Source organism: Bos taurus, chromosome 1 (assembly GCF_002263795.3).
Source record: "Bos taurus isolate L1 Dominette 01449 registration number 42190680 breed Hereford chromosome 1, ARS-UCD2.0, whole genome shotgun sequence".
Classification (NCBI taxonomy): domain Eukaryota; kingdom Metazoa; phylum Chordata; class Mammalia; order Artiodactyla; family Bovidae; genus Bos; species Bos taurus.
In genome coordinates, this window is record NC_037328.1 from 26,684,385 (window position 1) to 26,709,372 (window position 24,988).

Here is a 24,988-nt window from a genome sequence, read left to right on the forward strand (position 1 = left end):
TTGCTAGTTAAGAGGTTTCTAAAAGCCTATAAATCAGAGATTTACCATACTTACCATTTATGAGTTCCCTCTGGGAAACATAAAGCTGTATATTTTTTATTAGAGTCTACTAGTGGAGCTCATTTTTATTATTGTGATGTCACATTCTTAGAGTTTCATTAAATTAGCAACATTTGTAATGAACCTTAATTGCTTCAAATAGTTTTTGTTTCAGTACACTAACATTGTCTGAGCAAATAAGACAAATCTATTTTGCTAATCCGGAACAGACTCTGAACTATGGAAAGAACTGGATTTTTATTAGCATTTTACTCATGTATTTTATGAAACTGAATCAACAAATGAGTGTGTTTAGGGCATTCATTATCTTATTTTTTTTTTTTTTCATTATCTTAAAAATGAATTATTTTTGCTGAGACCTAACGTCTTTAGCAAGTGCTAAATCCTAAACCCACATTCAATTTTAATTAGACTACTTCTGAGTAAGAACTCATGGAATGACATAATACATTATTAAAACTTTCATGATATTTAAGGTAGAAAAATTAGATTACAAATAGCATGCATGGATTTTTAAAAGGCACAGTATAAATTAAAATATAAAATGTGAACACCAAAATACAAGAAAGATAAATAGCAAGTACTAACTATCCTCAAGTTATCTGAGTACCCAAAGCATTGAGGTTTCATAGAAAAGTGAATTTTGTTATAACAGAAAATATCCATTAGCAAATTCATCTATTATAAATATATTCCTCTTAAAAATTGTTTTCCACTTGTGTCTAGAACCTATCTCCACTCTTTTAAGTCAGTCTTTGTAGATCAGTCTCAGCTAATCCAATAATCTGAAGTACACACAATATATATCACTTGTAAAGTAAAATTGCAAATCTTACCATAGATACAGGATCTCACAAAAGAAGAGATTTCCATGAAAGCATTGTTGGAGAACTGCTTGTATTACACAAAAAAATATTGACAGATGAGATTTTTCAGAGTTAGACCAGTTGAAGGTTTAGACTGAGAAAATCTGTTAAGTATGACAAAATGGTTGCTTCACAAAGAATAAGACAATTCTGATAATATCAAACGTGAAGTGATGGATTTCAGATCTTTCTACCACACAGTATTTATCAGAGAAGTTGTGTGAGATTAGGTGCTTGATTCATTATCCAAGACAGAGTTGCAAACATAGAACGTATTTAACTGAGCATGACATAAATTACTTTTCTAAGATGTGGTTTGTTTTTCAAGAGTCCTAATTACTTTTTCAATTTTAATAAAATGTTTGCTTGCCTTTTGTGTCTGTTCCTGTGTGTATGAATTCTCTTTAAGTGAAATTTGTTCTACTACAGATGGATAATAAAGACTGATTACATATTAAAATTTGGGGTTTTGATGATATTATTTTCACTTTTTGCTATTCTTTATTTTTCTAAATTGCATGTATTGGTAGCATCTTAATTATGTAATCATTAAAACCTTCAATATGTCATTTTTATAAATTGGGGGATACTTGTGGATTGCTTAATTAAATGAAGATTATTAATTGACACACTTGTAAATATTTTTAAATATTATCTTTCTAAAATTACCATTTGGCTGACATGAAGTGTTAAAGCATTTTTAAACTCAAAGAATAAAACTTTCCCTTGACAAAAAACAAATTGAATTATAGAGGATACAGGTATCTATGTAAAAGGCACTATAATTTAATCTTGATAAAACAATCAAATAAATTTTACTCTATGTCAGAATGCTCATTAAATACCAAAAATGCATCACATGTATTTTATTTCATGTTCTAAGTCTTCCCTAAAACTTTGATTTTAGTTGAACTGGTTGATTCTGATGGTTGCTTGCAAAGCAAATTTAAGTGAACTTAGCATGAATTACAAAAACAATTATTTTTTATCAACAATACTTTTTCTTTGATGCATAGAAAATAAGATACATCTATACAAATGTCTAATTTATGTAAGGCAGCGGAAGTAATTGGGTAGTTACTGTTACTTGTGTGAAAACTGTACTTCTGTCATTGAAAGTGGCCTTATTTTAACTTTTTCTCCACCTTTCACTTATTCACCTACTAATAAACACCAAGAACAAAATCCTGTCCATTCAACTACTTTTACAAGTTAATACAGTCATTTTAATACTCATTTTGACAAGTTCTAGAGAAATCTATTGGTTTACAATAAAGTGGATATAACAGAATTTGTTTCCACAAGCTTCTCTTTAATTTTTACTTTAAAGATAAGGGCAATCATCAATTGTTGAGTATAATTCTGAATTTTTCTCCTTCTACAACTTTTCTCCTTGTAGAACTACTGTTGTTAATGGAAACAAGATAGAAATACATAAGAGAAAGGTAGGTTAAGACTTGGGGCTTCCCTGGTGGTCCAGTGGCTAAGACTCAGTGCTTCTAAAGCAGGGAGCCTACGTGCAACCCTTGATCAGGAAAGTAGATCCCACCTGCCACAACTAAAGATCCTGTATGCCACAAGGAAGACCTGACGTAGCCAAGTAAATACAGGCTCCCCTGGTGGCTCAGTCGGTAAAGAATCTGCTTGCAATCCGGGAGACCTAGGTTCGATCCCTGGGTTGGGAAGATCCCCTGGAGGAGGGCATGGCAACCCACTCCAGTATTCTTGCCTGGGAACCCCCATGAACAGATGAGCCTGGTGGGTTACCAGTCCACAAGGTCACAAAGAGTTGGACATGACTGAGCTATTAAGGGAGAAGGCAATGGCACCCCACTCCAGTACTGTTGCCGGGAAAATCCCATGGATGGAGGAGTTTGGTAGGCTGCAGTCCATGGGGTCGCTAAGAGTCAGACACGACTGAGTGACTTCACTTTCACTTTCCACTTTCATGCATTGGAGAAGGAAATGGCAACCCACTCCAGTGTTCTTGCCTGGAGAATCCCAGGGACGGAGAAGCCTGGTGGGCTGCAGTCCATGGGGTCGCACAGAGTCGGACACGACTGAAGCGACTTAGCAGCAGCAGCAGCAGAGCTATTAAACAAAGATTAAGACTAAACTACAAGGATGTTAAAGGCGTTGGCGAATACGGGTGTCCTGTTTCTGAGTAATGTCTTGGTTAAATTATGGAGTGAATAGTTTGATTCCCTTTAGAATATTTTCACTAATGAGGATTTCTGTGGCTAACCCTATTCTAGAAATGGTAATTTAATTTTGTACTGTTCTCTGTGAAAGGACTTTGTACGTCTCCACTGGTTGAATTTTAAAATTGAAAACACTAAAGCTGCATTTGAAAAAAGATAATGAACAGACATATTTACTCGTAATTACAAGCTGCATATATTTTTAAAGCAAACAATGAATATTATTTGGTGTAGCTCTTCTTATTCTTGATGTTAAGCTACATCGTGGTGTCTCTTTAATTTTCTTAAGACAGAAAAATCCATTTCAGGCATTTGTTTCTGGATTAGATCTTTAGAAACTGAAGTCATGTCTGACCTGAATGAACATTAAACTCAACACATCAAAACATACTTTATAAGATTTATAAAGTAAAGTTGGGTAAAGTTCATTTCTTCTTTCTTTTGGCTTTATTTTACAATAGCTGTATAAATTTAAGATACTTTTCCAAAGTTCTATTGTATATCATCTTCAAAATGCAGATGCTAACATAAAACATATGATAAGCAAAGTATGTCATATTATATAGAGGTCTGATAGGACCTTGATAATTCTTAAAAATCAATGTCCCTTTCATAAAACTCTTTTAATCTCAAATTATGAAATACTTCATATATGCAGAAAACCACACAAATATAATAAGTACTCATTTATACTTTGCATAAACCATAATTAAAATTTCCCCCATTTGGTTTAAATCCTTTTTTAAATAGAAACTAAAATTTACAGATTCTACTATAGCTGTATCCTTCTCTCTTTCTACTCCTCACTTCCCCAGAGATAACTAGCATCTTGAAGTTGATGTAAATCATTCCCCACATGTTTTTATACTTTTACTAGACATGTATGGTTCTCTTATTTCATCTGTAAAATTAAAGTGTTATACTTAATAAATTGATATATCATTATTATTAGTTTTTAAAATTTTATTAGAACCAACTGAATAGCACTAAAATTAAAATCGACTAGGCTCCTGCCAAGACTTCAATCTTTAAAATTGATTTTGGGGGAATAAAAAGCCCTTTATGTAACAGTTATTATGAAGTGTTCCATTTTTTTTCATGACCTTTGTTTCCCACTTGTATAATTATTTATACTGAAATTCATTAGCCTGCTCCTGAAGAGAAGCACTAAAGGCTATATAAGTAACCAGAGGTTAATTGGATAACTGTGGTAATTTGAAAGCTTATGCATGCTGACTTGCAGTTATTAATAATACATGAAGCTTACTACTGATAACCATTACCTTGATGTGGGAAGTGAATGAGAATAGAAGCTAGAGTCCCTGTATGTGATAAGTGGCAATTCAGGAAAACTGCTTTAATCTGTTTCTGACTCAGTTTCCTTATCTATGATGTAAAGATAAAATCCAATCTGCCAAGCTGCTGGGAAGATTATATGTGTGTGTGTGTGTGTGTGTGTGTGTGTGAAGTCGCTTCAGTTGTGTCTGACTCTTTGCGACCTTATGGACTGTAGCTCACCAGGCTCCACTGTCCATGGGATTCTCCAGGCAAGGGGATCTTCCCCACCCAGGGACTGAACCTGCGTCTCTTATGGCTCCTGCATTGGCAGCAGATTCTTTACCACTAGCACCATCTGGGAAGCCCCAGGATTATATGAGAAAATGCCAAACAAACAGTGTTAAGTGCCTACTAGATTTAAGTTGTCACAGGGAACGACAATTGCGTATACTTTGCACTTTCAGAAATAAGCTCATTTACAGACTTGGAAGACTTAAAGAATTTTCATTTCTATGTTGCCTCTTGATATCTCATTTCTTAAGTAAGACATAGCTTCTTTGGTATACTTCTTAAGCTGATGTACCCTAGAGGTAATTTATTATTGGGTAAGATTGCCGGCAGAAATATCAATAACCTCAGATGTGCAGATGGCACCACCGTTATGGCAGAAATCGAAGAGGAACTGAAGAGCCTCCTGATGAAAGTGAAAGAAAAGAGTGAAAAAGTTGTCTTAAAACTCAACATTCAAAAAATGAAGATCATGGTCCCATCTGGTCCCATCACTTTATGGCAAATAGATGGGGAAACAAGGGAAACAGTGAGAGACTTTACATTTTGGGGGCTCCAAAATTGCTGCAGATGGTGACTGCAGCCGTGAAATTAAAAGACGCTTGTTCCTTGGAAGAAAAGCTATGTCAAATATGCTAGACATATTTGACAGCATATTAAAAAGCAGAGATATTACTTTGTTGACAAAGGTCCATCTAGTCAAAGCTATGATTTTTCCAGTGGTCATGTGTGGATGTGAGAGTTGGACCATAAAGAAGACTAAGCGCTGAAGAATTACTGCTTTTGAACTGTGGTGTTGGAGAAGACTCTTGAGAGTCTTGACTGCAAGGTTTGACTGCAAGGAAGTCAAACCAGTCCATCCTAAAGGAAATCAGTCCTGAATATTCATTGGAAGGTCTGACGCTGAAGCTGAAGTTCCAATAATTTGGCTACCTGATGTGAAGAGCCAACTCATTGGAGAAGACTCTGATACTGGGAAAGATTGAAGCCAGGAGGAGAGGGACGACACGGGGTGAGATAGGTGGATGGCATCACGGACTCAGTAGACATGAGTTTAAGCAGGCTGCAAAAGATGGTGAAGGACAGGGAAGCCTGGTGTGCTGTAGTCCATGGGATTGCAAAGCGTCAGACATGACTGAGTGGCTGAACAACAACAAATTTTTTCAGAAGTGTAGCTTCTCTTTTTTCCAACAGTTTTGAAAGTACCTAATTGCCTGTATTAAAGTCCTTTCTTATTAAAATATCTAGAGAAATTTCTTGTTCCTTTAACCCTACCAATTCCTTCCAAAATCCTCAATAGTTTTTGAAAACAGAGACTCACTATGCAATCACTAGTTGTCACCCCCAGGACTTTCAGGATGAGAATCTGGCATTTGTTACCTCACTTGCTTGATTAGAAGTGAATACAATCTGAATGCAACTAGAAAATGAGCCTCTAGTGTAGATTTTAAATAGCTCATCACAAGAAAAAATAATTGTAACTTTTTATGGTGATGGATGCTAACTAGACTTATTATGGTGATCATTTTGCAAACTATACAAATATTGAATCATTTTGTTGTACATTTTGAAGCTAATATAATGTTATCCATCAATTAGATCTCAATTAAAAAATTAGAATAGAAAAAGAAAATGAGAACCTAGCTATTTGTATTCTAAAGTGACAAAACAGTACCATGATATAACCCCGCTGGTCACCTGTAATGAAATGCCAAGTAGAAAGGCTTTGATGGGCTTTACAGTTTTTGTAGTAGACTATTATGATGTTAGGGATAGAGCCTCAGACATAGAGAACAGACTTGCAGACACTGGGGTCAGGGGAAGGAGAGGGTGGGATGAAATGAGAAAGTGCCATTGACATATATACACTCTGTGCCCAGTCATGTTTGACTCTCGGTGACTCCATGGGCTACAGTCTGGCAGGCTCCTCTGCCCATGGAATTCTCTAGGTAAGATTGGAGTGGGTAGCCAGTATCTCCACTTCCCTGGAGATCCCCAGGCGAATCTCCCAGGGATCTTCCCGATCCAGAGACTGAACCTGGGTTTCCTGCATGGCAGGCAGATTCTTCACTATCTGAGCCGCCAGGGAAGCCCCATATATTTACAGTACCACGTGTAAAATAGAAAGCTACTGGGAAGCTGCCGCATAGCATAGGGAGTTCAGCTCTGTGATGACCTAGATGGGTGGGATGGAATGGGAGTGGGATGGAGGATCAAGAATGGGGGGAATATATGTATACTTACAGCTGATTCACCTTGTTGTGATTACAGAAATTATTAAACATTGTGAAGCAGTTATACTCCAATTATAAATAAAAAACACTCAGGGGCGATATGGGTGGCCCTACCTCTTCTGAGTACACTGAATCATTTAGAGAAGTGACATACTTGTCACTTTCAAATTCTTGACCTTTAAATTCTTGACTCAAGAATGTAAATTCTTTGAGTTTTAAATTCTCGACTTTTAAATTCTTTTAAATTCTTGACTCAAGGCCCATCGGGGGCACAGATAATATCTTGTGGCTTATGGCCTCAGGGCTCTTGTGGCTGAAATTCTGACTCAGCATTGCTGGACTGGGGTCTCTTGCGTGAAAATAGAGAGCATTGACTGGGAAAGTGCAGGACCTGAAAACTGGAATAGAATTATGTGGATGGGTTCAGATAAACTTGAGCCCTCCTCTCGACAGCAGGAAGGGTCTTTTCTTCCCAGGGATGAAGCTGGAGTTGCCTTACTTGGAGTTGTTCAGATAGTGACCACATTAAAGGATATCCATTCACCTCGCACCCTGCCCTACTGCTCCTAATTACCTCCAGAGTAAAGATCAGATTCAATTGCCAACAAGTCACAACTATAACACCTAATTCAGGAAAAGGAGTCTTACTAGATTTTGCTAATTTATACCAACAGACTCCTGAGGAATATCTACAGAATATGATTCTAAATGTGTTGGACCAGGAACAAAGGAAAGTAATTTTAAGGTGGCTGCATTTATTAATATGATTGGATTTAACAAAAATTCTGAAATCAAGGGCTAGTTTGAGCTGCTGCAAGTGGTTCTAGCTGTCTGCTTGGTATTGACTGAACTTAGTCTCAAGTGATGTATTTAGTAAGTAAAGTTCAGTTCAGTTCAGTTCAGTTCAGTCACTCGGTCGTGTCCGACTCTTTGCGACCCCATGAACTGCAGCACACCAGGCCTCCCTGTCTATCACCAACCCCCTGAATCCACCCAAACCCATGTCCATCGAGTCGGTGATGCCATCCAACCACCTTATCCTCTGTCGTCCCCTTTTCCTCCTGCCCTCAATCTTTCCCAGCATCAGGGTTTTTTCAAATGAGTCAGCTCTTCGCATCAAGTGGCCAAAGTACTGGAGTTTCAGCTTCAACATCAGTCCTTCCAATGAACACCCAGGACTGATCTCCTTTAGGATGGACTGGTTGGATCTCCTTGCAGTCCAAAGGACTCTCAAGAGTCTTCTCCAACACCACAGTTCAAAAGAATCAATGCTTCAGCGCTCAGTTTTCTTTATAGTCCAAATCTCACATCAATACATGACCACTGGAAAAACCATAGCCTTGACTAGACAGACCTTTGTGGGCAAAAGAATGTATCTCCTTTTGAATGTGGTATCTATGTTGGTCATAACTTTCCTTCCAAGGAGTAAGCGTCTTAATTTCATGGCTGCAGTCACCATCTGCAGTGATTTTGGAATCCAGAAAAATAAAGTCAGCCACTGTTTCCCCATCTATTTGCCATGAAGTGATGGGACCAGATGCCATGATCTTAGTTTTCTGAATGTTGAGCTTTAAGCCAACATTTTCACTCTCCTCTTTCACTTTCATCAAGAGGCTCTTTAGTTCTTCTTCACTTTCTGCCATAAGGGTGGTGTCATCTGCATATCTGAAGTTATTGATATTTCTCCCAGCAATCTTGATTCCTGCTTGTGGTTCCTCCAGCCCAGCATTTCTCATGATGTACTCTGCATATAAGTTAAATAAGCAAGGTGACAACATACAGCCTTGACATACTTCTTTTCCTATTTGGAACCACTCTGTTGTTCCATGTCCAGTTCTAACTGTTGCTTCCTGACCTGCACACAGGTTTCTCAAGAGGCAGGTCAGGTGGTCTGATATGCCCATCTCATTCAGAATTTTCCACAGTTTATTGTGATCCACACAGTCAAAGCCTTTGGCATAGTCAATAAAGCAGAAATAGATGTTTTTCTGGAACTCTCTTGCTTTTTCCATGATCCAGCAGATGTTGGCAATTTGATCTCTGGTTCCTCTGCCTTTTCTAAAACCATCTTGGACATCTGGAAAATGCCTGAAATTCTTTGGTATAATGGGGAGGGAGGAATCCATATGACTATCAAGCATTTGACATGTGGCTGATCTAAATCAAGATGTCCTTAAAGAGTAAAATAGTGCTATCTCAATGATAATTTTAATATGGATTACATACTGAAATAATAATATCTTGTCTATATTAGGTTAAGCAAAATATACTTTTAAAAAACAATTTCAGTTATTTCTTTTTACTGTGTTTTAAAACATGGCTTTTAGAAAATGTGTAAGTATACATGTGGTTTGCATCTGTGGCATGCATTTATAATTTTATTGGGCAGTGCTGATATAGAGGGATTCAAATGTTTGAGTGGATTTATCATGTGTGACATATTCTCCAATTTTGTTTCCTGCAAGGGCCCATTAGACAATCCCATCAACAAGGCATTTTGTACTAAGCTCCAGAGAGGAGCCCCTGCATCCTTGAAAAGCATTGTAGCCTTTACTGTTTGAAGGCTGGGGATGAAATTAGAAAGCACTGTCATGGTAATGAGCTCCCTGATTTCAATGTGGATGATAGGGTCATGGGGTGAAAAGTGAAAGGCACTCAGTCATGTCCGACTCTGCAACTCCATGGATGATACAGTCCATGGAATTCTCCAGGCCAGAATACTGGACTAGCTGTTTGCTTCTTCAGGGGATCTTCCCAATCCAGGGATCAAACCCAGGTCTCCCACATTGCAGGTGGATTCTTTACCAGGGTCATGGGGTGGCCAAGACCAAATGGTCACAATTAACTATCAGAGACAAAGTGAGCATGGTCTTCCCAATAGTCATCCAACTCCCATGGATTTTTGTTGTGGTTTACACATCATGACTTCCTAAAATTAAAATATTTGTGAAGTGACCAAAGTATAATTAAGTTTTAAATAAATAAAGAACTCTAGGTTTGGTGAAAAAAGACCTGACTTGAGTCCACTCTTCAATTGCCAGGCCATGAGTGGTCACCTAGTGAGTGGGTTTGAACCCCCAGAACTGAAGGAGAGGCCTGGTAGTTATGAAAAAGGATCACATAATACCCTTTACATAAATCAAATTTATGTACTATAACTTTATTTCTGGATTTCCCTAAAGGAAGCCCATTTATCAAGACGTCTGATTTGACGAAAGGGAGATGCAGATTGTGTGATATTAATATCTAGAGATCTGGAACACAAGTGCGTTTCATCAGTCAAATGATAGAGCTTTGTTTAACACATCTGCCAGTGTGCCTGAAAAATCCATCTTGTGACAATCTTTTCAGTTTTTGAAAAAATAGTTGAATTAACAATTGGCAAAATAATAGCTGTCCTCCTTGACCCATTGAATGAAGGCTTTTAAAATATATTTATTTAAAAAACCTTTTATTTTCTGGCTGTGTCATGGGATTTCTGGGATCTGAGTTCCCCAACCCGGAGAAGGCAATGGCACCCCATTCCAGTACTCTTGCCTGGAAAATCTCATGAATGGAGGAGCCTGGTGGGCTACAGTCCATGGGGTTGCACAGAGTCGGACACTACTGAAGCGACTTAGCAGCAGCAGCAGTTCCCCAACCAGGGATTAAACATAGGCCATGGCAGTGAGAGCCCGGAGTCCTAACCATTGGACCACTAGGGAATTCCTAGGGACCATTTTTTTTAATAGTAAGAAGTCTTTAGAATTGCTGCTCTATGTAAAACCAACAAATCAAATGAGATACCCTAACTCTGATTATTTTGCCAACAAAGGCCCATCTCGTCAAAGCTATGGTTTTTCCATTAGTCATGTATGGATTTGGGAGTTGGACCATAATGAAATCTGAGTTCCAAAGAATTGACACTTTTGAACTGTGGTGTTGGAGAAGACTCTTGAGAGTCCCTTGAACTGCAAGGAGATCTAATGAGTCCATCCTAAAGGAAATCATTCCTGAATATTCATTGGAAGGACTGATGCTGAAGCTGAAGCTCCAATAATTTGGCCACCTGGTACAAAGAACTGACTCCTTGGAAAAGATCCTGATGCTGGGAAAGATTGAAGGCAGGAAGTTGGAGATGGTTGTATGGCATCACTGACTCAATGGACATGAGTTTGAGCAAACTCTGGGAGTTGGTGAAGAACAGGGAAGCGTGGCATTCTGCAGTTCATGGGGTGCAAAGGCAGTCACAACTGAGTGACTGAACTGATCTCTGAAAACATGGGCCAATTCCTGCCAATTTCAAGGACTATTTCATTGTACAATGGGCATTTGACCTTATCTTTTCTCCACTTCCCTGGTGGCTCAGAAGTTAAAGCGTCTGCCTGCAATGCGGGAGACCTGGGTTTGATCCCTGGGTCGGGAAGATCCCCTGGAGAAGGAAATGGCAACCCACTCCAGTATTCTTGCCTGGAGAATCCCATGGACGGAGGAGCCTGGTGGGCAACAGTTCACAGGGTTGCAAAGAGTCAGACACGACTGAGCGACTTGACTTCACTCCACTTTCTCCATTAAACTGAGTCCTGGGATAACAGAGATAGGGTTTGGAGAAATGACAAGATTACTGTACTTAAGTCAGGAGATTTAAGTGTTAAAGAATCTTGCAGATATTTTCTTTTTACCAGAGAAAATTAACAGACACTGGCACATAAAATGCAGCTACTATTCTGGCAAATTCATTCTTCATTCTTCTCCAGTAAAGAAATCATACCAGAATAATTTTCCTTTCACTTGGTAGGCATGGTGCTACATATGTTATCTAAGGGTACATCAACCCTCTGTCTTTATTCCTCTGAGATCTCGATCATCTCACTATCCCCAAGTCAACATCCTAGTCCTCTAGATTGTTGAAATCATGCTCATAAATCTTGGTGAGCAGTAAGCAGCAGTTATTCTATGACTTTGTAAGAACTAAACATTCCAAAGTATGTGAAAAAAATCCCATTAAAAAAAAAAAAACAAAAAACCCAAAACAGGTTCTTTCTGCCTACTATTTCTGTGAAGTTTAATCGTATATTCCTGTCAGGATATTTTTGCCAAAGTGGCCCACAATTTTTAGTAATATGTCTGCTTGCTGGGTATCTTTGGATAATGGTGGAAATATATAACACATTTGGGTGAGCTTTTTCTTCCTATTAATCAACTGCCCTCAATGCTATCCCTTTTGAGTGTGACACAGAGCAAGAGAAGGCTGCCCTACTGATCCAGCTTGCCATGCAAATCAGCATTCTTGTCTAGGCCATATGACGGAGAGAATCCATCGTGCAGTGATGGGACATGAGTGAGTGAGTGAAAGTTGCTCAGTCATGTCCAACTCTTTGCGACCCCATAAACTGTAGCCCTCAGGCTCTTCTGTCCATGGAATTCTTCATGCAAGAGTACTGGAATGGGTTGACATGCCCTCCTCCAGGAGAGCTTACAGACCCAGGGATCAAACCCTGGTCTTCTGCATTGTAGACAGATTCTTTACTATCTGAGCCTCCAGTGAAGCCCAGTGGGACTTGGTATGATGGCAAATTCTGGCAGTAGAATCACAGCATTGAGCACCTTGTGCTTCAGGGGAAAGCAATGATCCCATAGTTGTAGTACTAACCTTTAGCTGATTCAATAGTTTCTAGCAGCAGTATAAAGTAATAATAATAGAATAATTTTATAGCAAATGCTATGTACTGATTACATGGCCCTCCAAGTATTAACTCTTTGGATAACTGAAGTCTATGAATTGTGGGGAAAAAAATCTATAGAAATGACTGTAAGAAGGAAAAAAAATGATCATTTCCTATAAATCTCTCTAAAAATTAGAGATCAGGAAAATTAGCCAATTCTGTTTAAAGTTTCAAAATATTAATGAGTGACAAATATTATTTCCTTTTTATGAATTGGAAAAGCTAAAACAGAAAAGGTGGAGCATGGCTTCCATAGGACTTTAAGCAGGGTTCTGAAGAAGTGCAGGCATGCGACTCTACTCATGACTGTAAACTGACAGTTCACGGCTGGAAGCTAAGCATCATGTTGCTGGCACGTACTGCTAGGTGGGCTTCCCTGGTGGCTCAGTGATAAAAAAAAATCTGCCTGCCAATGCAGGAGACATGGGATTTGATCCCTGGGTTGGGAAGATCCCCTGGAGAAGGAAATGGCAACCCACTCCAGTATTCTTGCCTGGAGAATTCCATGGAAAAAGGAGCCTGGCAGGTTACAGTCCATGGGGTCACAGAGTCAGACAAGGCTTAGTGACTAAACAACAACAATGAAAACTGCTTGGAAGGCTTTGAACTTGGGATGTGTCTTATTAGGTTATGAGGTAGTCATTTCCAAAGTCTTGCCTCTGTAGTCAAAGTGGAGAATAGTTAAGCTAAAATATTAATTACTTTGCATAAATTGTTGTGTAAATGAAGATCTTACTGAATTCATGAGATAATTAGGCAGTCCATTTTACTGTGGCTGATACAACACAAGAATTATTTATTTCTTCAAAATTTGTTAAACCTCTCTAAAAACTCTTACTCTGAATCCCTCATATGCATAGGAGCTCTGTCTTCAGGATGTCATTCACACTTAAAAAGGGCCTAATACTTTATTTTGGGGGGCTCCAAAATCACTGCAGTTGGTGACTGGAGCCATGAAATTAAAAGACTCTTGCTCCTTGGAAGAGAAGTTATGAACAACCTAGACAGCATATTAAAAAGCAGAGACATTACTTTGCCCACAAAATTCCATCTAGTCAAAGCTATGGTTTTTCCAGTAGTGTTGTGCGGATGTGAGAGTTGGACCATAAAGAAAGATGAATGCTGAAGAACTGATGCTTTTGAACTGTGGTGCTGGAGAAGACTCTTAAGAGTCTCTCGGACTGCAAGGAGATCCAACCAGTCCATCCTAAAGGAAATCAATCCTGAATATTCATTGGAAGGACTGATGCTGAAGCTGAAACTCCAATACTTTGGCCACCTGATGTGAAGAACTGACTCATTTGAAAAGATGCTGATGCTGGGAAAGATTGAAGGTGGGAGGAGAAGGGGACGACAGAGGATAGGACGGTTGGATGGCATCACTGACTCAATGGACATGAGTTTGAGTAAGCTCTGGGAGTTGGTGATGGACAGGAAAGCCTGGCGCGCTGTAGTCCATGGGGTCGCAAAGAGTCAGACATGACTGAGCAACTGAACTGAACTGACTTTATGTTTCAGAGTGTATCTACTTATCTACACATCTCTAAAATTTGTTACTTTGGGATATATTAAAAAAATCAAAAGAAAAGCATTCTTTCAAAAATTCAAATCAAAACTATTCATATAAAGTGTTTTCTCCTCTGGAACATCTAACTAAGAAAATAAAGTTAGATGAAATTTTCCTATTTAAGTCAAGGTTTTTCCATTTTATAGAAGCTGATACACTTTACTCTTTCCGCTACTCAAAATGTGTAGCTACAAAGTTTTCCAGGTTGAAAATGTTATGAAATACTAAATATAATAATCAGTGCCTTAGTCAACACCTCTTTGCAATGATTTAAATCTCCAAAACATTCATTACAAACTCTGGGATTATAATTATTGTTAATAATGTTAGGATAACACAAAATTTGATTTTTAATATAAAAAAATTAATTGAAATAGACTGCTTTGAAATCTTCTTTCATAGAATCCCATTGTTGTTATGGTTCAACTTAATTTTCAATTCTCAAATTCACCTGAAGCTTCCGTGTTCCACGTCCCTTAAACTTTAGGAAGGCAAAGTTAGGCATGTCTACTCCCTATGTCAATTATCACAAAAATAAAGCCGGTTTTTCCTTTTGCTTTAATTCAAAAAGCAAGAATTTTGGAGTGGTATACATGAGTGTAACCCAGTATCCCAATCTTCTGTCTCATTTGCTTCCTTTTCATATTTTCAGAGAACTGCCTGAAAATTGAGGTCATTAAAAAAAAAAAACCCACACATTTTACAGCTTTATAAATCTGGAAAAATATGTCTCTTTCCCTTTACTTTGAAAGACTAAATCAATTGCAATTGGTTAAATTGATATGATGCTATGATTTTCTTCCCAATATGGGTTAACAGAAAGTAGAGACGGTTTAACTTATCATTTTAGTGAATGTTTATTAATTCCCTATGATGCGCAAATGTGTGATGCACAAGTTGCAAAGAACAAGTTAATGAGGGATTCATCAGATATAATGATCCAAAGAAGAGTCATGCATGGCACTGATTTTAACAAAATCTAAATCTTAAATATCCCGTGTCCCCAGTACAATGCCCTCCCCAGGGTAGGTACTTAATATGAATAAAATTCAATTATTAACTCCATAAAAAAACTGGTTTTGTTTATGTAAATAAATAAATGATCACTCCAATATTTCATAAAGAGTAGCATAGGTATTTTATATGAATTTGCATATTAGTATGTTATTTTCTAGAGCCAAATAGAAAGGACTTAATAATATATTAATATGTAACCACTTAAGTGTAGTGCTAATTTTAATGTGTTCAATAGTTTATTTTCTTACACTTCCTCATTTCCAATAGACTCTATGACATATTTTAAGTTAAAAAATGCACTGAAAGTCAGATTTGAGAGACATGGTTCTAGTTAAGTTTTCACTGCTAAATATCTATACTATCATGGTTAAATCATAATAACTTTAAGAGTCTCAGTTTTCTCACCTATAAACTGATTATGAAGAGACTTCTAATAATTTACCCATATATTAGAAGACTCAGAAAGGGAAAGTGAAAGTCGCTGTGTCCTGTCCGACTCTTTGCAACCCCATGGACTGTAGCCTGTCAGGCTCCTCTGTCCATGGAATTCTCCAGGCAAGAATACCGGAGTGGGTAGCCATTCCCTTCTCCAGGGGATCTTCCAAACCCAGGGATGGAAGTCAGGTTTCCTGCATTGAAAGCAGATTCTTTACCAACTGAGCCACCAGGGTAACCTGAAGACTCAGAGGTTTAGCATAAAAAGCAATTGTCAGTGAAATTAGTTTGAAATCTTGATTTACGGAAGTTATTTAGACATCAAAGGATAAGAAAGACCTCTCAGAAACTTATCATAATAAACAGATAAAATATTTTGCTAAAAGCATTGGTAGACAAGAAATATCAAGGGTGTTTCCCAGAAAGTAGGAGAGAAAACAACAAAGAATTAGAAATTAGGAAAGAAAGGACAAGAGCCTTAATGAATCAATGTAAGGGGTTCACAGTCTGATTAACAGCAATGTCAGAACAGGGGATGTAGAGATGGGAATTATCAAAAAATAATTTAAGAAAATTTCCCTTTGAGTGACTGAACTTCATCATTCATGACTGATCCAGTACCCAGCATTTGAACAAATAAGCAAGCAAACATGGATAAGCCATAGTAAAGTTAATTATAGTAAAAGTTCTTTGTTCTTGATGTTCTAAATTATGATATATTTTGTGAAGACTAGGCTTCTGTTAAAGAGAAGATAAACCAGGAAAGTGGAAGAACTGGCTGCTGAGAAAAAGGAGAATTAATATAAGAGAGTGATGAAAGAAAGGTCCGAAAGTCCCAGGTCTAGAGAGAAATCAGTTTGGGACAAAAATGGAGGCTTTTATGAGAAAGACATCTGAAAAAACCTTCGATCAATGGAATATTGGACATAACTAAGCACTTAGGAAGTTAAAATTCAATTATTAGTTCCAGAAAATGAACAGTCTTGTACAAAGATGGCAATGCAAGTTTAGTATTTCACTTGTCTCTGTGGTAGATTCACAAAGGGACAACTTGCTTAAGCCTTACCAAACGTAAACTCTGTTAATTTAACAAAGAATGTGATAGTGGAAGAGAAGGGAAAAAGATTATGAGATACTGTATAAAACTGACAGGTCAAGAAGTATTTGCAGATTCGATTTATTTAAAAATATAAAGGAAATTATCAGAAGAAATATCTAAAAGAGTAAGAAAATAGATTAAAGGGAGGTAGGTATAAGAATAAGGAGGGAGAGTAGGGACCTACTTATTCTTGTTTAAAGCTTTTGTCTTATTGGACTTAAACAACATGTGCCTTCATTATTGTGATAATAATGAACCTAGGATGAGCTCAGCAGAGACTTAAAATACTGGTTACTAGCACTGGTGGTGTTGTGTGGAAGGAACACGGCTAATCTATTTAACTTCGAAATGTGTGCTGAAATGTAGCTTATAATTACAACAACCCCTTACAACCTTTATGATGCTGGAAAATGCCATTAATTTCTCTTCTGAATACTGAAGCAGACATTAGGTACTATCACTATTAATAACAACATCTTTCTGAGAGGGTTGTTATGAGAATTAATTGAGTTAAGTCAAAGTGCTTAGAAAACTTCATTGCACCCATTAAGTGATAATAAATGCTACTTATCAGTATCAATACATAAGTTTTTAAAAGGTGCACACACTACAATGAAGCTTCTGTTCGGTTTTAGTCAGGAAGCTATAGCATTAAGAATGCAGAATGACAGAAGAATCAATGCCACCATAAATGAACAGTTACCTGTTGAGATCCCAAAATATGAGGCAAACATGGTTTGGGGGATGTTGTTTGTGTGCATATGAGAAAACATGCTGGGGCTTCCCTCATGGCTCAGATGGGAAAGAATCTGCCTGCAATGTAGGAGACATGGGTTCGATCTCTGGGTCAGGAAGATCCCCTGGAGAAGGAATGGCTACCCACTCCAAGATTTTTTTTTTAATAGAACATATATTTTGTTTCTCACCAAACAATTATAACCAAACTTTATTTGGAGGTAGTGTTGATTCATAGAAGACTCCATTATCCCCATTTGAAATTACTCTGCAATTCTGACATTCCATGGCTAGATTTTTACTTAAATTGGCACTGAACATAATTCTGATAACTGGTCAATTTTAAGATTTTCAAATTTACATTTAGCTTTTCTCCCAATATGCTACTGTAAACATAGGAAACTAATCCTCAAAACAGACCTAGGTTGATGGGGGATATTATCTTATCCTTAGTATGTAGAAATGGGAAAAAGGATATATTTTAGATATTACTCATCAAATTTACAGGCTTTTTCTGATACTTAAGAAACATATAAAGTTCATTTGTTTTCTAATTAATAATCACAACTTTCTGGAAATATTAAACATGCTACTAGGATGTCATTAGCTCTCACTTATTCCCTAATTTTTTATATATTTTATATATATTTTAAAAATATATATTTTATATATTGATAAATTTCATGCTTGTATCATTGACTAAAGCTGTATGTGATTTCTGTATATATTTCAGACATTTAAATACTCTTGGATGTGTTACTTAGGTTTTTTCATATTTGTAAAACACCATATGATTTCTAGAAGTCAATGGACAATGTACTCTTTGTAGAAGCTCCTTTAACAAAATAATTGATCATTACATATTCAACTTCTTTGGGATGTCTGTCTGACCCCACAAAGTGCTGATTTGAAATCCCACCTCACTTGTTCTTGCAACAAACTCTATATACTTTGACTGTAAAATAATCCCCAATATTTATGACACAATTAGTTAAACAGGAAATGGGCTACTTCTCTTTAAAAAATGCAGAAGTTCACTCTAATAACATACTGTCAACCTACCTTAGAAACTATTCTGTATTCGTTGATTAGTAGAAGAAAGACTAAAATACTTTCAAACCTTATATAACTTTATAGTATTGTATCTGAAGATGGCAAGGAGAAAAAGGGTCAATTTTATTTCTTCCTTAAACTCCATATTACTATATTTTCCTGGGCCTCTAATTAAATCCATTATGTAATTTAGATAAGTACAGTATATGGTTTAATAAGTACTATTAATAAAAGATTATCATTTGTGAACTACATCATTGATAAAAATTTCATGTGTATGATATGAGTACTTAGGTTCTGGTTTGATGGGTCAGTTTGATAGTGATGGTCCCCAGTGATTTGAGCAACAGAGCAGATGTTGAAGTGACAAATTAGCTGTAGTGGAAATTGTATTCTTTATAGTGGTAGAAAAAGAAAGAATTGGGGGTGTGTGGATGTGAATATTAGTAAATTGGTGATTTTCTTCTTTGGGACTGTTTCATGTTGCTGTAAATATATTTTCCAGAATTGCATGACTCCTTCCGAGAAACTTTTCTTCTTTAAACTTATGAATGTTAGGAGAAGGAAGGAAAGTCCTACGTGTCAGCTCAACAAAATGAAGCAACATGTACTGAAAAATAAATATCTAGTCTACCAGTAGATACAACTTGCACAGTCATTTTGAGAAACTGTACCAAAAATATAGACACCTCAAACAATACCTGATACATTTACTTGTTAACATTTTTAGAAGTTTATCTTGCAACTAACTCATGTCAGTGATTTGACAACTGTTTCATATTCTCTGTGTTGTTTAATATTTATATGTTATTTCTGACAATGCTCTTTCTGTCATATCCAGAGTTACTAAATTCTAGATGTACTAAACTACAGTCAATTTATGTTAAATATGTAAAAATGTTCCTGAACAGATAGGTCATCTTACTTTCCTCTGAACTGAATTACCTCTTATATAAGAAAAGGTTCTAACAATTCAGTTATACACAGTCATAGTAAAAGGAATTCACACACACAGACACACAAACAACACAAACTGACACACATACGAAAAGAAATCTGTAGATAGTTTCATTTAACACTTTGTGTGATTATGTTAACTTCAGAGGTAACGGAAATCTTTATAATTGTAATCAAGCAGACAAACCACATTTTTTTCTTATTGAATTTTTATCACTTCCAATGGAGGTTTTAATGAGCAAAGAAAAGGTCAGTATGCAAATAAAAGAGACACAAACAGCATGTCTAATTAATATAGTAGAAAAGAAGTTCCTGAATACTTAGCTCCACTGAAGTAAAATATATGAAACAAACTTGCTTTGGTGTAAGAGTAGTACAAACTGTTACAGTCTCAGGAACAAGATCATTCAGGAGATTGTTTTTCCAGGCACTTCACATTAAATGGTGCTGCTTTAATTAGTTCCCATGCAGAATCTAAAGATGATATTTTAAGTTATCTACCTCCTCCTATTAACTAATCTAATGATATGTTTCATAGCAGAAATCTGATTACTGAATAACCCAACGAAGAAAAATAAATAAGAATGAAAAATTCCCCAAATGCTACATTTAGTCTTAAATGCATTTTTATTTAGGTTCTCTTAATTCAATACTCCAACATGATTTATGCATTGGTTATATATAATTTTCAGAAAATCCATAAAAGACAAAGCACAGACCCTATTAGTATATCTAAACAATGCACTTGTTTAGACTGTGAGCACAGGGAATTGAACTAAGATGCACTGGCAAATGAGGATACCCCTGAGAAAGAACACTATGCTGGATTCCTCCTTTCATAAATATGAACTTTCTCAGTATTTATGCTATTAAGAAATGACATTTACAGCTCTTATTCTAAGTCTCTGAAAAAGTATCATACAAATTCCCTCACCATCTCACCACCAATGGGCTTTGATTGGGTGGTAGTTTAATCTCAGTTATTATGTTGGAAGATAGGGGAGAAATGAGAATGAGTTATCTATGACTAAAAGTATTAAAGCTGCTTATAAAAGTGCTATTAATTTTCATAGTTGTTTTGCATGTTTCAAACCCTGAATTTTGTAGATGAGGGATAGTATTGGAGATAATTATTACTATGAACATAGTGAAGATGCTTCCAAAGTACCAGTTTATTATTTTATACCAAGGTCAAATGTATCTGTTGGTTTATTCTCTTTTGAACACAACCATCTGTAAGATTATAATTATACACATCTCCATTATCTCTAACCCCAGCTACTTTACCACATACCCACTCTCCCCCCCACACACCCCTAGTTACAGCCCACAAGCTGGCAAAATCTATGAAACTGTGCTAACAAGAACTTATGAAAAGAACATAATAAACAGCTGCTATTACAACATGACCACTGTCACTTCATTTTCTGATCCAATGGGTTAAGAGTGTTGTATTTCAATCTTTGCTTTTATCTAAAGATTTAGTCAAATTGTCTCAGATGCATAACTTATGCAGCTATGTTTATAACTATGCTTACAAATTCTGCCTGAAACATTTTCATTATTTCCAGCATAATAATTCTTAGACATTTGTAATATGAATTATTTCTAATAGATTCAATCAGTTAAATTGTTACTTTTATGCTGACATACGCATGCATCTATTTAAGAACTGGTGTGTAGATCAGGTAAGAAGAAGTCATGCAAACACAATCCTGAGATCTAAGTTGGTAATTCTGATTCATAACACCCTTGTTAAGAGTTTGCTTTCTGTTGTTGGTAAGACTACAGGCATATCAACAAAAAACAAAAGTACGGATAATTTTGATCCTCAATTACTTGAAAGTAGTCTTTTATCTCTTTTGATAGCAATTTAGTTAGATATTAAAACTCTAAGAATGTATGATGCTTCTAAACATATTAGCGACACCAATATTGCAGGCTGATAAACATCCTTTTATATTAAAAGTAATAGACAACAGAAATGCAAGCAGTTTTCATGTTACATTTCTCTTCCCCAGAGTGTTTACTCTAGCAATATGGTCTCCCAGCTGAAGAATGAATAAAATCTGGAAAATGAGGAGAAGAAGTTGTTGGGGTTGTTAGCAGGAAGTAGGGATGGTTAGAAAGATAATTTTACACAGGTGGTTGAAGACTGATGGAGGTGGATGCATTTCAGGAGAAATGGAAGGTTAGTATCTGGGAAAGAAACACTCTACCTGTATAGCCCAGCGAATTGTCATCGTTATCGGAGGTGGGGATGGGCGTCCCGTTGTCTTTTCCCCTCTCTACGTCTTCAGGGTCTGTCGAAAACAACACCAGAGCTGCTGATGGGGTCACAGTAGTAACAGTAGTTGCCATTTCGATCACAGCATGTCCAGACACAAGTAAATCCACATGTGACAGAAAAACACACAGGGACAACACACAGCACACTTCCTCCTCGCCCCTCCTGCGGCACGTGAAGCCCTGCGAAGGTCTCAGCATCATGGCTTACACTTGCTACTTCTGCTCCTTAATTTCCCTAATTCTCTGCTCTGCCTGCACCTTTGCTGCACTTCAAAGCTGGCGAAAGGGCTCTGACTGCCCTCTGTGAGGCCGCCAGCGCGGACTGAGAGAGCATATGGAGGAGGGAGAGGGCAGGGTGACTGAATGCTAGCATTGCTAATTTTCTACCTTATTGTTAATCAAAGCTATTGACTGTGATCACTCCCCATCATCGCTTCATCTCCTGCCAATTACAGACTCCAGGGACTGTACCTCATATGGGTGGTGGAGGAGGGGAGGGTGTGGGGAGAAAGAGGGTCTTGTCAAAGAAGAGGGCAGATGATAAAAACGTCATACTTTTCTGAGCAGCAGTAAAGAAAGCACTGCAACATCCCATCTCTCAAAAGGCAGCAATTTGTCATCTTAAAGGACTGAGAGAAATTCACTAAAATGAATGCATGTGTAAAAGGAGACTTAACTTTGCACATTTGGGTTTGAATATTTGAAAACATTCCAAATTGCTTTTGATTCTAGATTACAATCACCCAGACAGGTACTTTCATTCATTCATTCTCACTTTTCTTGAACAAAAGAAATGGTTTTGTATGTTTTTCAAACTGCACATCAATTTTCCTATGTTGAATTTTAGGCTAAGCATGATGGCATTCAAGTCCCAATATTCAAAAGCTGAGCTGCTGTATAAATAGATATACACACCCAGCGACACCACTAATTTCACTGGTGCTCAGTCACTGTGTGTGTCTTATCTCTGTGTGTTAGATAAATATGGGCAGAGTCTCTAAGCTCTGTTGTTGATAAGCAGACAAACACAATAAAACCCAAGTGCCTACCTCCTAGATTGAATACCAGAGAGTCCTAGGTCATTCAAGTTGTGTGGTTCTGTAGGCTTTTTAACCACCTTAAACAGCAGCTACAGAGGGTTTCTTAGTCTGAGCAGTGAAGAAGCACAGCTGTTTACTCGAGGAAGGAAAGTCTGTCACTTATGAATGAGGCAGCCAGGACACGCAGGTAATGCCCCTTTAGAAACAGCACAGGGGTCATTAATTTTGTGTCCCTGCTAGTTTTTTTTTTTTTTTTAGCTAGGCTGACACGTTTTGTCTTAGACATCGCTATTCAAGGAGGCTGTAGAACATTTTAAAAGAGGATAAAAAGTCCCACATGAGTCTGCCTTGTGGCTTTTTGCATGTAGCATGTTTAACGACCCTGTCCCTGTCTTCCCTCCTCCCCAGTCCATGTGTCATCTAATTACCCTGGTGAGGTTAAAATGAAGGGAAAAAAAAGGTTCAGATCTCTGCAGACTAAAGGGGAAAAAAAGAGGGCTCATTATCACTCTATTCATCCTTGCCTTCCCAGCCATGGCTCTTGTCATGTTTGTCCTTAAAACCAACTCTGGGAGTGGTAGGGCAGGGAACCAGTCCACCAGCTACCCCTCCAGTCTGTTAACTTATTTATATGCACAGATTGTTTTGGTCAGAGATGTAAGTCACAGCAGTAAGACAGAATGGGGACCAGGCATTTTTGTGTATTTTGAAGCAGTGTTAGGACGATGTTCTGTCTCAAACTAAGTAACCTTGCTCAGATAGACTAACCAAATAAAAGAGGTTCATGTAGGAAGATAAACGGAAGGTGCTTGCTCAAATGTATTAAAAGGCTTTTAAGGGACCACCCCTGTTTACAATCGAGTTTTAAAAGATACAGTGTGTTTAGGGTCAACTTTAATTTTAGACTACTTATTTATAGTAGCAGATGCCCTCTTTCAAAGGAAATACTACTTTCAATTTATGATGAGATAGTTTATTTAATGTGAAAGCACATATATCTCACCACTCTGTTGAAAATACAGTAAAAATCTATCCAAATCTAAGTCAATTTGTCTGTAATGGTATTATAAGACTTTGGGGATAAGGCCTGCGAATGCTTTTTTATTAAAGCTTCTCTGATGAGAATGAGGACATTATTACAAAAACAGCAGAGACAAGGAAAGGAAGTTCACTATCATTTGAAACAAGATACCTAAGTCTGCTAAAAGTAGATTTTTCACCTATGTGTAACTTATCCTAAGTGGTTTCTGAATTTGCTTTCCTGTTTCTACTCATCAACATTCTGGCCCCTTCCTAGGCTCAGGAAATAACAGACTTGCATCAATGAATCTTACCTTACTTGTGCAGTATATTCTGTCTGCCTAGTATTGTCTTTAATCACTAATATGCCTCCCTAGTGGTTTACATGGTAAAGAATATGCCTGGAACACGGGAGACCCAGGTTTGATCCCTTGATCCAGAAGATCCCCTGGAGAAGGGAATGGCAACCCACTCCAGTATTCTTGCCTGGACAATTCCATGGACAGAGGAGCCTGGTGGGCTCCAGTCCACGGGGCCGCACAGAATCAGACATGACTGAGTGACTCACACTTTAACTTTTTATGCCAGACCTTTAGGTCTAGGAAACAAAAGATGTCACTCTTTTGTTGTCTTCCTTTCTGTCAAAAGGTAATCATGACAGCAAACAACCATTCGACCAACAGCATGTGAGCCATAGGAGAGAGTCCAAAAGATATTTAAACTTTTTGTTAACTGGTATTGATTATGTGAGCTGTAGAATAGAACATAAATGAGGCAAGAGATTACTTAGTGCTTATTTAGAGCCATCCAGGCCTGAATTGAAGTAGGTGTGGCTGCAGTTGATAAAAGCCATCAGGGCACTGAAAAATGCACTGGCACTAGGGTGCTGGCTTCCGTGAGTCTGTTACCCCACTAGACGGTGAATTCCCTGAAGATCAGGTAATCTGTTTCACATTGGTAACCTGAAGTCTGACAGTGGACCTGCAACACTGAACAGACTTGAATAGTTTTTTTTTCTTTTTCCTTTAAGATAATTCATGAATTAATGAAAGGTGATAACCAAGAATGTGAATCTCACTCAAGTGATAAGCTTTCAGTCTGAAACAATTTGAAAATACAAAACCTGTAATTTCTGTACCAGTAT

At 37.3% G+C, this 24,988-nt stretch overlaps 1 protein-coding gene across 6 annotated transcripts in view; it reads right to left on the reverse strand.

Annotated features, from left to right (window-relative positions):
* ROBO1 (roundabout guidance receptor 1) overlaps positions 1 to 24,988 on the reverse strand; it is a 1,295,994-nt gene that overhangs the window by 567,866 nt on the left and 703,140 nt on the right. For 4 of the 6 annotated variants that reach the window (XM_059885537.1, XM_059885531.1, XM_059885536.1 and 1 more), the window contains exon 1: positions 21,715 to 22,000. In XM_059885537.1, coding sequence (XP_059741520.1) covers positions 21,715 to 21,985 — 271 coding nt within the window. In that variant the 5' untranslated portion in view covers positions 21,986 to 22,000. Of the gene's footprint in view, positions 1 to 21,714; positions 22,001 to 24,988 lie in introns of those variants that run through there. The other 2 variants (XM_059885533.1, NM_001192888.3) reach the window with 1 other exon arrangement.